We start from the raw sequence: 18,644 nt of genomic DNA on the forward strand, positions 1-18,644 counted from the left end.
ATTTAGGGTATGGTACTACTAATATCTGACTCTCATTCACAGACACACACCTCCAGTATGCTGGCTTTGCATAAGAAGGGGTAGCAGGGAGCGGGATATGAACATAAATATGTATTTTCTTATACTTTCAAAAGGAAATGCTGGAAGGACAGGCCAGAAACTAATTAAAATGATTGCTAATTAGGAGTGGGGCGGGAGGATGGGTTGGAGGGGACAGAATGAAAGCGAGGCTTCTCTGAGTAAATCTTTTCTTCTAAAAAATAATTTTTGACTTTTGTGACATGTTTTACATATTTACAAAATAAATCAACAAAGATAAAACCAACTCCTGTCCTTCCACCCATGCCATTAAAACAAACCAAATTCAACAACACAGTAACAAACCAGAAGTTTCTTAGGGGGGATTCCTTCTGCAGTGTTCTTTAAGACCTGAATTCCCAAGTCTTGGTAGTAGAGGTCATAAGAGGCACACTATCTAAATGTGTCCAGTGTAAACAAACCTTTCCCTACAGAACTTAAGAGAGATTACTCGTGAAGTGGTGGAATTTTACAGCACACAAGGACAGCCACTGCTTTGGTTTATAGCTTTATTCAATTCTACATATCTTTGTTGTCTTTTTAATCCTCCCCAAATCATAAGTTTTTCTTCCATTACTTCAAAGAGCAGGATAAGTGAAATAAGTCTTATCTAGATATATCCTTATAAGCTTTTGTAATACAAAGAAGAAAAAGAAGATCCCAAAAGGCCCTGCTAATGTGAGGATGTGATTCCCTCCCTAGCTCTGGAAAATACCTGTCTATATCTTAACAATTCTCTCCCTTTTATTTTTTTAGATGACCTAAAAAATTTTAGATAAAATTCAAATAACAAAATTCACCACTTTAACAATTTTGAAGTGGACACATTCAGTGGCTTTTAGTATACGCACAGGCTGTGCAACAATTACCACTATCTAATTCCAGAACATGTTCATCACCCCCAAAAAGAAGCTCTGTATCCCTTAAGCAGTCACTCCCTTTTATTTTGTAAGTCTCTTTTCCTGAGGTTCTTAATAATACAACTTTGGACCTCCGATTATTCTTTTATAGTTTTAAACTTTTTATTCCTGTTTTTATTTTTTTGCTCTGTAATCTGGGAGACCTTTTTTTTTTTTAACTATTTAAAAAAAACTTTATTGAAGTATAGTTGATTTACGATGTTGTGTTAATTTCTTCTGTAGAGCAAAGTGACTCAGTTATACATATATATATGTTCTTTTTCATATTCTTTTCTGTTATGGTTTGTCAGGATATTGAACATAGTTCCCTGTGCTATAGAGTAGGACCTTGTTTATCCATCCTATATATAATAGTTTGCCTCTGCTAATCCCAAACTCCCATTCCGTCCCTCCCCTACCCCTCCTCCCCCTTGGCAACCACAACTCTGTTCTCTATATCTGTAGGTGTGTTTTTGTTTCATAGATATGTTGATTTGTATCGTATTTTAGATTCCACATATAAGTGATATCATATGGTATTTGTCTTTCTGGGAGACTTTCTTTTTTTTAAAATAAATTTATTTATTTATTTATTTATTTATGGCTGCGTTGGGTCTTTGTTGCTGCAGGTGGGCTTTCTCTAATTGCATTGAGCAGGGGCTACTCTTCATTGCGGTGTGCGGGCTTCTTATTGTGGTGGCTTCTCTTGTTGTGGAGCATGGGCTCTAGGTGCACGGGCTTCAGTAGTTGTGGCTCATGGGCTCAGTAGTTGTGGCTTGCGGGCTCTAGAGCGCAGGTTCAGTAGTTGTGGCGCAAGGGCTTAGTTGCTCCGCGGACTGTGGGATCTTCCTGGACCAGGTCTCGAACCCGGGTCCCCTGCATTGGCAGGTGAATTTTTAACCACTGTGCCATCAGGGAAGTCCGAGACTTTCTTGATTATATTTTCTAGTCCTTTTATTGAAAACAACTTTAAAAAAATTTTAGTAATGTTTCAATTTCAAAGAGCTTTTTCTGTATCTTTCTTTTTCAAAACATTTTACTGTTTTATTATTCTGGGTATATTAATAAGATAATTGAAAACATTTTCTTCTGTTTCTTAAGTCACCTCTCTTTCCTGTAGGACAAATTTTTGTTAGTTTTTTTTTTTTTTTTAATTTCTTTCATGCTGCTGGTTTTCCCCATTTTCTGAAAGATCCTTGGTTGTCCGTTCATTTAGGGTAGTACGATAGGGAAACTGTCCTTTGCAAAAGGGAAATGCTAGAAGGATAATTCATAACTATTTAAAATGGTTACTGATAAGGGGTGTAGAGCAGGGAAGACTAAGACAAGTGTATTACTTTAGTGTGAGTATGTGGGGAAGCAAACTATAAGGCTGCAGAACCCTGAATTCTAGTATGAAAAAGAATTATTTTGGAGCATCAACATTCACACTAAACGCCTCAGCTTTCTCCAAACATTTGGTTCAATTTCCTTCTGGAAGAACTCTGTGGTGTTTACATGGGGGAAAATGCGGACCGCCTGAGTGGAGGTGGCGGTGGGAGGAAGGTAGGGACACAGTGGACCAGTGGGAGCAGTCTCTCATCTGCAGTCATTCAATTAGTCTTGTTTTCAGCACTTCTCACTTCTGCCATCTCTGTCCCTGAGTCTTCTTTGGAGTTCTGTTGGGCTGGTCCAGTTTCTACCCTAGTGTTCTCCAGGCTGCCGCTTCTTGGCTTGTTTCTTCTTCAACCCACTCCCATCTACTTTCCAACTTCCAGAAATTTCTGGAAATGTCTTGTTTATTGGTGATTCAACCATTTGCTTCTCTGTGTTGATTTGGTACTTTTTATTTCAATGGACTCTCAAATGCTGACCTCTAGTCCACCATCTTGAAGTAGTACTTTTAAGGAAAGGGAAAAATTTGACTTTCTATAGAAATGTACAGAAATACAATAGGACCAGTCAGTTCTATTTTCTTTCATCTTTTCATAGTGCTTGTTATCTATGACTATCTAGATAAACACTAAGTACTTCTCTGATATTTAATAGAATTTTCATGATTATGGGTTCTTAACTTATCATTTGTAGAACTTTCTATGTTCTGGTATTGCATGTTTCTGGGGGAGAATTCCACTGTTTTCATTAGAATTCCAAGGGGTCTATAACCTAAAATGAATGCACTCTCTCAAACAGTGTTACAGGGTAAAAATCCCCATTCCACGATGCTATGTTTGAGTTTTGATCTTAAATTGCAGGTGTTTAAATCACACAAAAAAATTAAAGTTTAAGAATAATTTTGAGGTTTTTTAAAAACCCCAAGGCAATCAGTAAACAAAATGGATGTATAATGTGTCAGCTAGAAGTGGGAGTTTTTTGGGGCTTCCCTGGTGGCGCAGTGGTTGAGAATCTGCCTGCCAATGCAGGGGACACGGGTTCGAGCCCTGGTCTGGGAAGATCCCACATGCCGCGGAGCAGCTGGGCCCGTGAGCCATAATTACTGAGCTTGCGTGTCTGGAGCCTGTGCTCCGCAACAAGAGAGGCCACGATAGTGAGAGGCCCACGCACCGCGATGAAGAGTGGCCCCCACTTGCCGCAACTAGAGAAAGCCCCCACACAGAAACGAAGACCCAACACAGCCATAAATAAATAAATGAATAAATTAAAAAAAAAAAAAAAAGAAGTGGGAGTTTTTTTAGGAACACATCCAAATGCATTATGTGTTATTCAGTTGCTTAACAAGTAACAGAAAGACCTCACTCAGGGCTTTACTGCTCTTGTACAGCAGCTGAGGGTGCTAAGAAATGGGGATGCCAGATAATTTCCCAAACTTATAACCTGGATAGCTACTTGGAATACAGCCATTCAGGTAAAATGTCAAGTTTTACACTAGAAGACCCAGCTACTAAATTATAGGAGACCTAGATGTTGAGTTAAGATTAGGCTAAAAAGTAACAAAGAAGGGGAGGAACTGATTGAAATATTAGCCAAGAGTGTCAGTGTCTCCACAAAATAAAACTACAAGATGTTAATTCTGGTTCTTTAAGACAGGTTTTGCTGAAGCTGCCTATATCAATTTTTGGGTTCTAAGCAAACCCAAAAATTGGTCATATGGCACTTCATATACTAATTCAGGTAATTGTTTTATATGTATTTTAACAATAAGTAAAAATAAAAAAACCCACTAACATGGCAAGAAGAGCTGTGTGGATAACAATGTATGATTTTAACCTCTCTTAATTAAATATTAATATTTGTTCAAAATAGGAAAATATAAATATGTGTGCATTGTTAAAGAAAAAAAATTCAATGACACTTATTAAAACATGGTAAAGAAGACTTTAATAAAGGTGGGGGGAAGCTGTCAAGATGGGTATAGGGAAGCCTTGTTGAAAACAGGCCAGGGTGATGAGACATCACCTGGGAATAACCCATCAAATATTGAGAATGGAGGTTCTGTTAAATTGGTTTGGCAAGGTTCTTCCTAAAACTAGATTTTACAAGGAAGTACAGAGGTGGGCTTGGGAGACAGCTCAGGAGACTGACAAAGGTTTGGTCAAGCAAAGAATCTTTGTTAGCATTTACAGTTAATGGCCACAATGAAGGTCAGCCATACAGTATGTTATACATATTATAGTAGTGCCTAAAACCTGGGCTATAAGTCGCTTTGGTTGGAATACCTTAAGTGAAAGAAAAGCTAATGCTCATTGATGAATTAAATCCATGTGGTTTTGCTTGGTTCGATAAACTGAAGGTAAACTTTTTTTCTGTTAACACCTTCAGGACACAGGGAACAACATTTGAAGATTAATGATTACCATATAATTTTTTTTTGGGGGCCGCGCTATGCGGCATGTGGGATGTGAGATCTTAGTTCCCCGACCAGGGATCGAACCCATGACTCCTGCAATGGAAGTGTGGAGTCTTAACTACTGGATCGCCAGGGAAGTCCCTGATTACCATATAATTTTATATGTATAAACTATTTAGCTGACTGAACTGAATGTACCCTGGAAGATATATATCTGAATGAATCTTATTTGTCTATTTTCATTTGCTTTGTTCAGACTATCACCAGAAAGATTTCAGTTACTCAAAGGTTATAGTTCATTGTGGTTTTACTATAAAATTTTATAAACCAAAGAAACGCCCAATTACCTACCTAAGCGATGAAATCCAAAGGTGAATCTTTTGGTTGGTGATTTTGAAGATAGCCACAAAGCAAGCAGGGTCAGTATGATGGCACTTAGGTCAGTTAACATATGAAGTGCATCTGTCATGATTGCTAGGCTATTTGCAATGTATCCACCTTAGAGTAAGGGTGACAGGAAAGAAGGAATAAGTTGATTAAAATAATAAACATAAGCAATCAAACCAGAAATATGCAGCATCCTACAAAACATGAACTTCTAACTAAAGTTAACTAAATACTTATCCTATTGCAATTAAGTCAAGGTATCCTGAAATTTTATGCAAAACATTAACTATGCATATATTGTTTTCTGGTGAAGATGTCCATTTCCAGGAACAGATTCTCTGAGGAGTAAATGACCTTAAAAAAGTTAAGAGCCACTAAATGGGGGCTGACACAAAGAGAAGTTTTGTGTTTTAGCAATGCAGCTTTTACTCAACCTACTAATTCTACTATTAGTGAAATTAATAACTGCCATATCTAAATATTACAATAAAGCTGAATAAAAGGTAGGTATTCACTTATTTGGGCGGGTTTGAACATAAACTGAAGAAATTCACAAAATGTTCATTAGTTCAAAACAAAAGATAAGAATTAACTGATTCTCTTAGATATAAACAGCAATGTCTCCTAGTAGAGGGATAAAAGATGGTATTTAGAATACAATTTTTTGTATTAGTTTTCCAGTGTTATGTATTATTATACATAATAATAATGTGTATATTTCATATATGTGGGTATGTGTGTATATGTATATTTATGTATTTTATATATGTGTGTATATATATACATAATATATATAGAATACGTGTACATATATACATATATATGTATTTATTTATGACCATTATGGTCAACCAATTTTCCTAGCACCATAGAATAAGTTTTTATAATATAATACAGGGTATTCAAACTTTTATGTATATCAGAATCACCTGGAAGTTTTGTTAAACTATAGACTTCTTGACCCCACTCCCAGAACTTCTAATTCAGTAGGTCTAGATGGGGCCTGACAGTTTACATTTCTAACATGTTCCCAGGTGATGTTGATGCTTCTGGTCTTGGAACCACACTGAGAATTACTGTTATAATGTATAGCAGAACTTCATGATCAGGATGTTGTGACACATAAGTGTGCTGAGCTGTTGATTCCCCTATTCCTGGGATGGGTATGCAGAGCCAAGAGCAGCAGGAGAACTGGGGCTGGTGATCTTGTAGTCACATCCATTTACTCCAGTGTGCTCTATAGAAATATCATTTTTTATATATTCCCTTACGTGAAAAAGCTGGAATCACTGACAGAAAATACAGCTTGGCGGTTAATAACATGGGGCTTTGAAATCTCAGAGACTGAGAAAGTTACTTACCATTTTTGAGCTTCAGTTTACTCATCTATAAAATAAGGATAATACCCTAAAGCCACACTGTGCAATAAAACTGAGATGATGGAAATGTTCTATCTGCGCTGGCCAATGGAGCAGCCACTAGTCACAGGTGGCTTTTGAGAATTTGAAATACGGCTAGTGCAACTAAGGAATTGAATTTACTTAATTTTTGTTAACCTGAAGAGCCACATGTGATGATCACCAGCAAAAACAGCAGAGTAAGGACCTATGAAAATCATCTCCTCCATAAAAGTCGAAAGGACATGGGCAAAAATTGTCCAAATCAGCATTCTGAAAACTATGGAAATTAAAGACTGATACAGGTAGCATTTATTCAAGGAAAAAGGCTGAATCTTGGTAAGAAGCTCACTAGCTCTGTGGCATTTTAACTTGCCTTATACCCAATCTCCCCCTCTTCAGTTCTATGGTAGCCTTGAAAACTAACAAGCAGCAACCACAGTGAAAACCTCAGTCTGGCAGCCACTGCAAGGAATAGGATGGCGTTAGAGCTCCTTAAAAGCTCCATTGCCAGGAAATTGTCATTATTTGACCTGTCTGGTGGTTCCCTGGGAGACTATACTTGCAAGGCTCTTTTTATTTGACTTGACTTGGAGCTTGGCCTTGGTGCAAACCCCGGTCAGTGTTTGTCAAAAACAATCAGAGGCAATTGTTTAATAACACAGCAGCTGCCTGAAGCAATAATAAGTGTGTATCCTGTGTTCTGAAATTTTACAATGATGTACCTGGTGTGGGATTATTTTCATCCAATTTGGGCTTTTATTGACTCTTTTTTTTAATTTATTTTATTTATTTTTTGGCTGTGTTGGGTCTTCGTTGCTGCGCACGGGCTTTCTCTAGTTGCAGAGAGTGGGGGCTGCGCTTCGTTGCAGTGCACAGGCTTCTCATTGCGGTGGCTTCTCTTGATGCAGAGCACAGGCTCTAGGTGTGCGGGCTTCAGTTGTTGTGGTGCACGGGCTTAGTAGTTGTGGCTTGTGGGCTCTAGAGCACAGGCTCAACACTTGTGGCGCCTGGGCTTAGTTGCTCTGCGGCATGTGGGATCTTCCCAGACTAGGGCTCGAACCTGTGTCCCTGGCATTGGCAGGTAGATTCTTAACCACTGCACCACCAGGGAAGCCCTATTGACTCTTTCTATCTGGATTGTATACCCTTCAGTTCTGGGGAAATTTCTTTTTCTTTTTTTTTTTTTAGAAAGGATTCTCTTTTTTTTTAAAAAAAAGTTTATTTATTTATTTGGTTGCGCCAGGTCTTAGTTGCAGCAGACGGACTCCTTAGTTGCAGCATGTGGGCTTCTTAGTTGTGGCATGCAAACTCTTAGTTGCGGCATGCATGTGGGATCTATTTCCCTGACCAGGGATCAAACCTGGGCCCCTGCATTGGGAGCGTGGAGTCTTAACCACTGTGCCACCAGGGAAGTCCCTGGGGAAATTTCTTTTATTTATTTATTTATTTTTATTTTTGGCTGTGTTGGGTCTTCGTTTCTGTGCGAGGGCTTTCTCTAGTTGCGGCGAGTGGGGGCCGCTCTTCATCGCGGTGCGCAGGCCTCTCACTATCGCGGCCTCTCTTGTTGCAGAGCACAGGCTCCAGACGCGCAGGCTAATTGTGGCGCACGGGCTTAGTTGCTCCGTGGCATGTGGGATCTTCCCAGACCACGGCTCGAACCCGAGTCCCCTGCATTGGCAGGCAGATTCTCAACCACTGCGCCACCAGGGAAGCCCCCGGAAATTTCTTAAACTATGTTGTTGATAACTTCTTTCCATCTGCTTTCTCTATTCCCCAGACTCTTATTATTTGTAATTTGAACTAATATACTAATTTTCTTGCCTTTTTTTCTCCTATTATCTTCTCTTTTTGCTATATTCTGTGAGAGATGACCTTAATTCACCTTCTAATTTGTTTGGAGTTAAAAATTTTTTTAAATGTTTGTATTATTCAAAAGCACTTTTTTCTACTCTGAATTTCTTTTAAAAAGTAGCCTATTCTTGTTTCACGGATTCATGATCTTATTTTATCTCTGTGGATACTTATTGTATTATTATACTATTATATCTGACTGGCTCTTAAATAGGTTTTAATGAACTTTCCTTATTTTAGCCTTCCTCTTTACCCACACTTATAGGGGTACCTGGTACAACCAATTCTGGGCCTGCTTAGGATTCTCTAGTGTACTTCTCAATTGTAGTCCTTTGGGTCAAAAGTATCAGCATCTCCTGGGAACTTGTTAGAAAATTCTCAGGCCCTACCCTACCCCAGACCTACTTAATTAGAAACTCTGTTCCAGCAATTTGTGTTTTAATAAGTTATCTAGGTGTTTCTGATGCATTAGTGTAAACTAGATTGGTTCTTGGCTTTCCCCACTGCTTGTTTAGGAGTTGGCTTTCTTGGGTCAAGTCAGTTACCTCTTTTACCTGATTCCTTTCTAGTTTGTGTTGCTAGAGTCTCCTCTCCAGTTTTCCCCATCTGTGTGGAGATATATATAAATATATATTCCATATATATATGTGGATATATATTTACATGTATATGTATATATATGTGTGTGTGTATATATATGTGTGTGTGTGTATTTTTTAAATCCTTTTATTGTAGTTTAAGAGAGTACAACTAGATGCATGAGTTCATTTGCCATCTTTACCTGGAAGTCTATTTGCATTCATTCTTTAAGCTTTTTCATTCCCAATAAAATGCAGCTGTTAAAGCAATCAATAACTTACTAAATCCAAAGGATATTTTAGTTCTCATCTTATCAGGCCTCTCAGCAGCTTTCACTTACTTATTTCCATTTTGAAATACTCTTTTCTTCAGTTCTGGGATACCCATTTGCCTTCTGCCTGACTTATAAAGTTGTAGTTCCTCAAAACTGGGGCTCTCTAGATAATTTTTTCTATTGCTATGGCATTACATACTGTTTCTCTCTCTGCCTTGACCTCCCTTCTGAATGACAGACTTATATATAACAGCTCACTAGACATCTTTACTTGTCTATTTCACATACATATGATACTTAACATGCCTAAAACAACCCTTGAGCCCATGCTTAAATCCTGCCCTGTATTTTCTCCCTGGTTCATAACTGACATACATTTCCATACGCTCAGCTGCTTAGGTAAGAAATTTCAGAATCATTCCTGATACTGCTCTCCCATCAACTCTCACATTCAAACCATTAGCCATTTTGCCATTGTTACCTCTAGAATGTTTCTCAATCAGTACATTTTTCTCCATCCACTCTAGTTCAAGCCATAATCATTTTTTGTCTGGACCTCTGCAAAAGTATACTTGCTTCCACTCTTGTACCCTCCAATCCACTCTCCATATAAGCGTCAGAGTAATCTTTTAAAAAGATAAATCCCATCATGTCAATCTCCACTCCAAAGCAGTCACTGGCTCCCCATTGTACTTAGAATTAAAGACTGAACTCATTTAATATGGTCTATCATGACCTCCCTGGTCTGGTCCCCCTGTCTCTTTCCCTCTTACTACATTCTGGCTAATCTGGTCTTTTTAGATCCTCTTAAAGAATTGAAGGTTTTAGGAGTTTTGAACTTGGTGTTCTCTTTGGTCGAAAAAATCTTCCTCCATTCCCTTTGCTCAAATAACTCCTAATATTCTTTTTTTGGTTTAACTGTATGTGGCTTATACATAAACCATGTCCTGCTGGTTACTATGTCTTATAGTATCTTGTTCTTTTTTTTCATAGTACTTAAGACCATTTGAATTTTAAATTTACTTGTGTGTTTAATACCTGTGTCCTCCACTACAGGAAGATATGATGTCCTCCAAACATTAGATTGTTTTAGATAGTAGGGAGCATAACTTTTGTTCTCCATTGTATATAGTAAGTACTCAAAAAGTACTTGCTGAATGGAAAGAATTGACTTTGCCTAAGGTCTCAGAGCAAATCCAAGATTCAAAATCAAGTTTCCCCTTTCAGATCTTTAAAATACTTCATTTTAAAAATTACTCCATACTTCCTACATAAGATGCTTTATTTCTAAGTGCTTTTGACACACTTTAATAAATGCTCTACTGTATACAATTTAATTCTATGTAACATTCTGAATAATATTGTTAATGTCTATTCTAAGTACTAGCATCTCTACAGTGTTTAACAAAAGATTTTCATATTTGAAAATAAAGTTAGTATTTGAAAGGAAATACTTATTGTAGCTTTCACAAAACATCATTTACCAAGTAAGAGATTTAAATAATGGTAAGTCAGGACAATTATATCTTAGTAATTTTTAGAGGTGTAAACTCTAATTTTAAGGGGGAAATTGTGATTAATGTGATTTTAACTTCAAATATTAAATATTAACTTCAAGAATCACTAAGTCTGAATGACTCAATATTCTAACTGTGAATTTGGGCAAGTCATTGACTCTTTTTTTAAATAAATTTATTTATTTATTTATTTATGGCTGCATTGGGTCTTCGTTGCTGCACGCAGGCTTTCTCTAGTTGTGGCGAGCGGGCTTCTCATTGTGGTGGCTTCTCTTGTTGCGAGCACGGGCTCTAGGTGCACGGCCTTTAGGCGCATGGGCTTCAGTAGTTGTGGTTCACGGGCTCTAGAGCGCAGGCTCAGTAGTTGTGGCGCACGGGCTTAGCTGCTCTGCAGCATGTGAGATCGTCCCGGACTGGGGCTTGAAGCCATGTTCCCTGCATTGGCAGGCGGATTCCCAACCACTGAGCCACCAGGGAAGCCCCAAGTCATTGACTCTTAATCTGCTGACCATGCCTTATCTGATCTCAGCTTCACTTCTGTCTTTAATTTCTTCATAGCTTAAACATTTATAATTCTCTAACAGCAATTATTAATTAATTAAACAAAATTTTATTGAGTGTTTACTCTGTGCTAGTCATTGTGCTAGGTGCTGGTAATTCAGCTTATATTTCAGTGGACACTGATATTAAACAAGTGAATATACAAACAAGATAATCTCAGGTGCTGAGGGCTTTTAAAGTTGGGGAAGGAACAGGGGAGAAAAGAGGCTGACTTTAGGCAGTTGGAAAGGTCTCTAAGAGGTATCTTTTGAGATGAACATGAATGACAAGAAGGCAGCCAAGAGAAGATCTGGGAAAAGGCAGTCCATACAAAGCAGTGCTTTTAAAATTGCAGGCCGTGACGCATTTGTAGACCATGAAATCAATTAAGTGGGCTGGGACCATAATTGAAAAAACAGTAGAACACATCACATGAAGTAAAATTTTTGTTTTAGTTATTCATATATTTATACAAATGTATATGTGTGTGTACATACCTACATACGTATGCATGCATGCCTACACGGGTCACAATGTTAAGTGTATTTCTTACTATAGCGAAGTCAAAAAAGTTTGAAAGCCAGAGGCAGAGAAACCACTCAGTCTGAAGGTCTTATGGGCAGGAAAAGAGCTTTGTGAGTCATAGGGAGAAAGAAGGCCAGCATGGCTGAAGCGAGCACTGGCGAGAAGTGGTATGAAAAGAGGTAGGAAATGTATATAATTTTCCTGCACATAACCTCCAGCCAGCATCTTAAATCTGGACTGCCCCCTTTGTTCTTGTCATGGTTCATCATTAAGAGAACAGAGGAGAGAATTCCCTGGTGGTCCAGTGGTTAGGACTCTGCATTTTCACTGCCGAGGGGCCGGGTTCAGTCACTGATTCGGGAACTAGGATCCCAGAAGCCACGTGGTGTGGCCAAAAAAAAAAAAAAAAGAGAACACAGGAGAATAATCTCCCTGCTTTAATGTCACTTTATCAACTGTCACTAAAAGAAGTTAGCAGTCATACTAATGTGACTCTGAAATTAATATCTAAACTGAGCATGTATTTTATAATAAGATTGCATTACTTGAATAATTAAAAAATGAAAAATAAAACCAAGTTCTATAAAACCCAGGGGAGCCTTCTGGCCTTCAGAGCCTCCTTATAATGAAAAATGGTGAGGTTAGTTAGCATTATTTAGCTTTGCAAATTTCTTGAATATAAATACAAAAGGAAATAGTTAAGAGACCACTTAATTCAAATGTAGAGGGAAAAAAATCAAGACTATGGGACTGTACATGTAGCTCTTCAATTACCCACTTAAGTGTCCTCATAATTTATTAATATTTAACCTCTGGGCCCTCCGATCTCTTAAAAAAGAAAAAGGTGGTTCAGTAAGGTCCCTTCATACTGTAAAATTTTATGATTCTAAATAATTTTAGAATCATTTACTATTTTAAACATTGCAAAAATTAACGTGGTGTTTTATCAGATTTTTTTTTTAAAGAGGAAGTTACATGATATATAATGAAGATAATGTCCTTAACTTTACAGTAGATGACACAGTGTTTGGAGAATTAGAAGAAAAGGTCAGAGTTATCTTTGGAAGTTTGTTGTACCTACGTTGATCTGCACTTTGTAACCGTGAGGACCTTTTCACATCACCAGATCAGTATATTGATAAATAACAAGCTTCCTAAAAAGAAAGTTTAAACGCCAGGTTATGTGTAACTACAGCTTGACAAAGACTCTCCAGGCAAGGTAAATGGAAAGTGAGTTGGCAACACAACTCACCTACAAGTTCTCCAATCATGAAAAGCAAGTAAAGAACGGCAGCAATGGTCAATCTGGTTTTCACCTTTCTCTGCTTCAGCAACTCTCTCTGTTTGCTGCAGCTGTCACAGGGGTCCACCTTCAAACTCAGCTGACTGTTGGTCAAAGGTAAGTCCTGGTCCAGCAAGGAATCATCGTCGGCCTGGAGGGCCGGGTGCGCCCCGTTAACAGGCCTTTCCGGGGTTTCAGAACCATCGTCGGCCACCACAACTCGAAGTTTGTTAAACCGAGAAAGCCCCTCATCCCCCACCTCGTCCGAGAAGTCAAAGGCGCTGGTGTCATTTAAAAACAGCGGCGCATCATCCTTCCTCAGCAGAGATTTGAGGCGCTTCCACACGCCGGATCCGGCCATGGCAGAGGCTGAGCGGCCGCGGCGCCGAACGGCTCGGTGCAGGCGGACAGCCGGCGGCTCCTACTTCACCCGAGTGCCAGTTCCCGATGGCACTGCCGCGCGTCCCTCCCCATCCTGTAGAAAACGAAACTCAGTATAAATTAAAGGCGCCCCAACAAAGCCCACAAGTTCCGAAGCCCGGGGCGGCGGGGGAGCCGGGGCTCCGAAAGGGGGGAGCGCTCTACCTGGGGCGCCGCCGCGGTGCCGCCGCTCATCTCCCCGCCCCCGGCCGGCTCGGCGGGGCCGGCACGCACAGCTCTGCCCGGAGCTGCGGGGCAGCGGGGCCGTCCTCGCGCCTGCGGCGCCCACAGCTCCAGGCCGGCTCCCCGGGTCTGACAGGTTCGGTGTCGGGAGCCCGCGGCCGCCGCCCCTCCCCGCCCTGCGCGAGGCCGCGCGCGTGCGCCGGAGCAGCCGCGGGCGAGGCGCGCGAGGGAGGGGTCGGCACGAGGACACGCAGGCCCTGCGCGCTGGGCTGGGGCGCCTGCGAGGGACGGGACAGGGGCGCCCCTCGTCCCGCTCCTGGATGCGGATCCCGCGGGCGCGCCTCTGCCCGGGGGACACTCACAGGCGAAGCCCCTGTCTCCCGCGCGGCCCTTCCACTTCCCGAGGCTGCGAGGCATGAGCGGATGGAGCTGGAGTCCGCGGGCTAAGTGGGTAGATTCGAGTGGTCCCGCCCACCCGGGGCTGGGCGTTGCTGCCGGGAGTTCGCTCCACCGAAGGAGGGCCTAGAGAATCCTGGGCTGGGATTTGGGTTTCGGATGCTCGGCAGAAAACGAATTTAGCGTTTTCTTTTAAGTGGGTTGCTGAGCCGCTTTTGTCTCCTCGAATCGCTGCCTCTCTGGCAAATTGGCAGAATTTGCTGCACAGTCAGGTCAGCTTGGAGGGGGCAAGGCTTGTGGTCGTCAGCAGTTCTGTGTCCTGCGTTGTATTACTGTTTTTTTCAGCAAATGTGTGTTGTCCTCTGTGTGTGCTCACCGCCAGGTTCCTTTTGCCTGCAAGGTATTTACAGTATGGACTAAACCCCAGCACAGAAAATCTAGTAGAGGTATCTGTACTGGCCGTTGGTTTTGTTTAACAACAAGATTTAAAAAGAATTAAGTTTTTAGTAGTAGCTTCTAATTTAGATCTACATTCTCAGGACAAAATGAAGTGACCGTAAGCCCCCCCCTCCCGCTTCTCCGGCGATTCCCTGGATGGGTCTTAGGGGATTCGGAGGCCTTAAAATTATGTGCAAAATTTTGTGGGTATATGTATTTCCTTGAGTAAGTCCCTTAGCTTTCATCATATTCTCAAATGGGCACTCAAGATTTAAAACAACAGCAACACTGTTAGAAGAACTCATAGATCAAGCCTCTAGCTTCTACTTGGAGTTGAATTACAGTGCAAACTCCCATTTATCCAATGTTTATCAATGTATTTTGACAACAGTCTACATGAATTACCAAATTTCAAGTTACAAAAAATACAATAGAAAGTCATATGAAACATCATTTTCCTCTGAAGATCCGGATGATACTTTAGAATCTTGCATGTCTCTGGTGCAAGAGCAGCAACTGTTTTTGGAATCCAGGGCAGTCCATCACTTTTGAATGCCCACAATATTCCTGGAGAGCTGCAGCCATGGGGGTCAGGTCTAGGGAACTGGGGGTCAGAGATCCCCTAGTTCCCTAGAACCAGAATACTCAATAACCAGGGGACCCAGGTCATTATCGACAGAAGGGAGAAAGTTTCCTGAATGTTGCTTTCTTAATTCCAAATATCTTAATCCACCCAGATTGGGAGTAGTTTATTTGTTGTTTTTACTTTTAGTTTGTTATATTGCCTGAAATTCTACTAATGAGAGATACAAATGAATAGAGCAAGTATTTCAGGAATGTGATCACTCTTTAGTATACATTTTGCAAATGAGATTCCATTTAAGGAATGGGGATAGATGTTTTTAAAGCAAGATGAGGCAAGAGCATGGATTTTGGGGGGTATTTACAGTAAACTCTGCAGCTCTGCACCCCGGTTTATTTTTACTATTTTGTGTACTGAGTACCTAGAGAGAGTAATGGGAGGACAACAAAAACTATAGGGTATTTTAAGGTATGTCCACAAATTCTGTGATATGCTTCCCATCAATAGGTAGAGCTTAATTCCCCTTCCCATTGAGTGTGGGCTGCTCTTAATGTATAACTTGTGGCTCATTATGAACAGAATATGGGTGAAGTGACAGTGTGTGACTTACAAGACTAGGTTATAAAAGGCATTGCAGCTACCTTCTTGTTCTCACTCTTGGATCACTGGTACCTAGGGAAGCCAGAGCTATCATGTCATGAGGAACTCAAGCAGCCCTGTGGAAAGGCTCACATGATGAGGAACTGAGGCCTCCTGCCAACAGCCATATGAGTGAGCCATATTGGAAGTGAATCCTGCAGCCCCAGTAAAGCCTTCAGGTGACTGTAGCTTGGGTGATGCTGACTGAAACCTCATGAGAGGTCCTGAGCAGAATCACCCAGATAATCCATTCTCAGATGACCCACAGAGACTCTGAGATGATAAATGTTTATTGTTTTAATATGGTAAGTTTTGGAGTACTTCGTTACACAGCAATAGATGGCTAATATAGTCTATGTCAACTTTCCTCTGTACCAGGAAAGATACCTTTCTTAGTCTTTTATCACATGGGCTCTTGTTCCTAGGCCTGCCTTGGGCTAGTGGCATGGTTTCTATCATTGAACTTTAAAATGGGCTAAATAAATAGACTTCTGTGAATAGTCTTGGAATGTAACCACCATTTTCAACCTTATGTCTGTGTATTCAGAGCTTATAACAGTAGACAAACCAACTTTTGAAACACAACCGATTTATAAGCTGAGTACTGCCTGCAATTCTGCTAGCTCTTGTTCAGTATGCCATTCTTTTATAAGAGACTTAATACTTCTTTTTAGTACGAAGAGCTTTTGTCTGCATGGGCAAATGGAAAAAGTTGTCAGCGATTTAGGCTATCTCTTAACCAGGTAACCCATAATACACAGATTGTTTAGGTAGTAACAGAGGCCTGTCATTTTAACTTCAGGACACATATCTTGGGGGCAGTTAACTGGAATAGATGCAAAATACCCTATGTCAAAACCTGTTTTCTGGCCCAGATATCTCTTAGAACACATGACAGTGCTAAAAATGATACTACAGCTAACATTTACTTAAGGCTTGTTTATGTGCCAGGCACTATGCAGGGGACCTGATTTATCTGACATTTAATCCTTTACAACATCATGAAGAAGGTATTGATGCAAAGCATGGGTCTTGGAGTCAGACTGCTTGTGTTAGAATCCTGGCTTTACATCTGAGAGTCGTATAATTTCTGGCAAACTATTTAACCTCTTCGTGCTTCAATTTTCATACCTATGAAGCGGGGATGATAATGGTACCTGCTTCACAGGGCCGTGATGGGGGTTAATGGATGTAAAGCACGTAAAACTTAGCATACCTAGTTCCTAGCACATAGTAAGTGCTCAGTCAATGTCAGCTATTACTATTTTTTTAAGTAGGTGGAGACATGGAACCTCAGGGAGATTAAGTTAACTTGGCCACAGTCGTGAAGCTAGCAAACAGAGCAGGAACTCAGTTCCCGATCAGTTTGGTTTCAGAGCTCAAGCTCTTAACCATCACTCTACACTGTCCCTCTCGGTTTCTTTCTGCATAAAAATGGAATGATCTGCAAAAAAAGCATCTAGACTTCTTGCGGTATGTCAGGAGAGATCCCTGTTTCATATATGAAAGATTTGCCAGCACCTGGAGACCTCTGCATTGTCCGGTGAAATCCCTCTTGGGAATGGAGGGAAAAAAAGTGGAAAAGCCTTTTTAAAACTGAAATGTGGAAAAGGTGCTTCATCTACTTAGTTGACAGGTTCAAATGCTGTATATTCCGCATCATGAGAACTCCTTTCTCCATTGGAATATGTGGCGATAGGAGGTTCCCATAGGATGATTTTGGAATGTGTTCCCTTATCTTTTTCAGGAGGGGATGAAAGCTGTTGGGTGGGCATGAACGAGGGTTAGTGATGTGATACATCACTGCGGTGAACGGTGAACGTAATCATTTCTTCTTTCTGTGGGTTACTCTAGTAACAGAGAGGCTGGAGATTCAGTTTAACCCCTCCTCCAGGGAAGAAGAAGAAATACCAGAAATAGATTGCCTGAGGACAGGCAGTTGCCTTCTTGGACGGGGAGGAGATAAAGGAGAAGATCTCTGGCCCTGGAGACCATCTACCCTGTCACCAACCTGTGAGCCAAAACCTACACTTAGTCAAGTTCATTGTTTTCATATCTTTGTTTTTGTCTTTGCTTAGTGTTTAAATTAAACATTCCCATGGATTTCTCTAACCAATCTGGCTGAAATGAGAGGGAATAATGAGGTCCCAGCTGGGACGGTAATTTGAGAACTAAGCACACCAGTTTTGGAATCCGGAGGTGGCGGCTGGGCTGAGGGAGCTTGAAGTTGAGGGTGGAACTTGTAGAGCCTGGTTCAGCTTATAATTTGGTCATTCATTCACTATGATCTCTAGCAGTGTACTATTGCTGAGCTTATTTTCTTGTGCGTTATCAGTGGAAAATATTTGTCCTACCTATTTCATAGGGACACTGTAAGAATCCAATGAGATTTTGTATGTGAAAGCGTCCCCTTACCTACTTCACTAGTGAGAACTGTTAAAGACCATGCCATCTGAACCAAACTGCAAAGCAGGGGTACAGACAAATGCTGGTCCTCAAATATCTTCCACTTGTGCCTGTCCCTTCTGAGGACTGCTACACTCCATCCTTGGTTTATTAATAACATGTTTTGACTCACTTAGACCTCTAGGTCACCACCACATACGTTTCACTGTTAAAATTCCTTTATTTCTATCCTAGGCTCTGTTTGTGTCCATAGCACCTAACGTCGTGCTCAGAGCAGGAACCCTGTAAATACACGTGGATTAATAGATGAAAATATTCTGGTTATAGAGAGCTCATTCATGACTTTAAATTCCCCTCTAACAAACATTTCTGTTTCTTTAAGCTGGTGTGTAAAGTCATTTGTAAGAAATTCTTATTGGTGAGGTCAATGTGTCTCATAATGATTAGAGATTATTGTTAC

General features: G+C 40.6%; 2 protein-coding genes across 8 annotated transcripts in view; one reads left to right on the forward strand and one right to left on the reverse strand.

Moving 5' to 3' along the window:
- The window catches only part of SLC30A4 (solute carrier family 30 member 4), a 30,451-nt gene extending 16,229 nt beyond the window's left edge, over window positions 1-14,222 (reverse strand). The window contains exons 1-4 of one of the 5 annotated variants that reach the window (XM_082388827.1): window positions 13,705-13,914; window positions 13,090-13,594; window positions 5,116-5,262; window positions 2,047-2,856 (exon numbers count right to left, since the gene is read on the reverse strand). In XM_082388827.1, the coding sequence (XP_082244953.1) occupies window positions 2,819-2,856; window positions 5,116-5,262; window positions 13,090-13,480 (576 nt within the window). In that variant the 5' untranslated portion in view covers window positions 13,481-13,594; window positions 13,705-13,914 and the 3' untranslated portion in view covers window positions 2,047-2,818. Of the gene's footprint in view, window positions 1-2,046; window positions 2,886-5,115; window positions 5,263-13,089; window positions 13,595-13,704; window positions 13,915-14,084 lie in introns of those variants that run through there. The other 4 variants (XM_082388828.1, XM_082388825.1, XM_082388826.1 and 1 more) reach the window with 4 other exon arrangements.
- BLOC1S6 (biogenesis of lysosomal organelles complex 1 subunit 6) overlaps window positions 13,953-18,644 on the forward strand; it is a 92,975-nt gene continuing 88,283 nt past the window's right edge. Inside the window, exons 1-3 of one of the 3 annotated variants that reach the window (XM_082388852.1) lie at window positions 13,953-14,169; window positions 15,816-16,083; window positions 17,633-17,791. The gene's annotated coding sequence lies outside the window, so the exon portion shown is untranslated. Of the gene's footprint in view, window positions 14,170-15,815; window positions 16,084-16,788; window positions 17,792-18,644 lie in introns of those variants that run through there. The other 2 variants (XM_082388854.1, XM_082388855.1) reach the window with 2 other exon arrangements.

Source organism: Balaenoptera borealis, assembly GCF_965194805.1.
Source record: "Balaenoptera borealis genome assembly, chromosome: 3".
In the NCBI taxonomy this organism is placed as follows: Eukaryota; Metazoa; Chordata; class Mammalia; order Artiodactyla; family Balaenopteridae; genus Balaenoptera; species Balaenoptera borealis.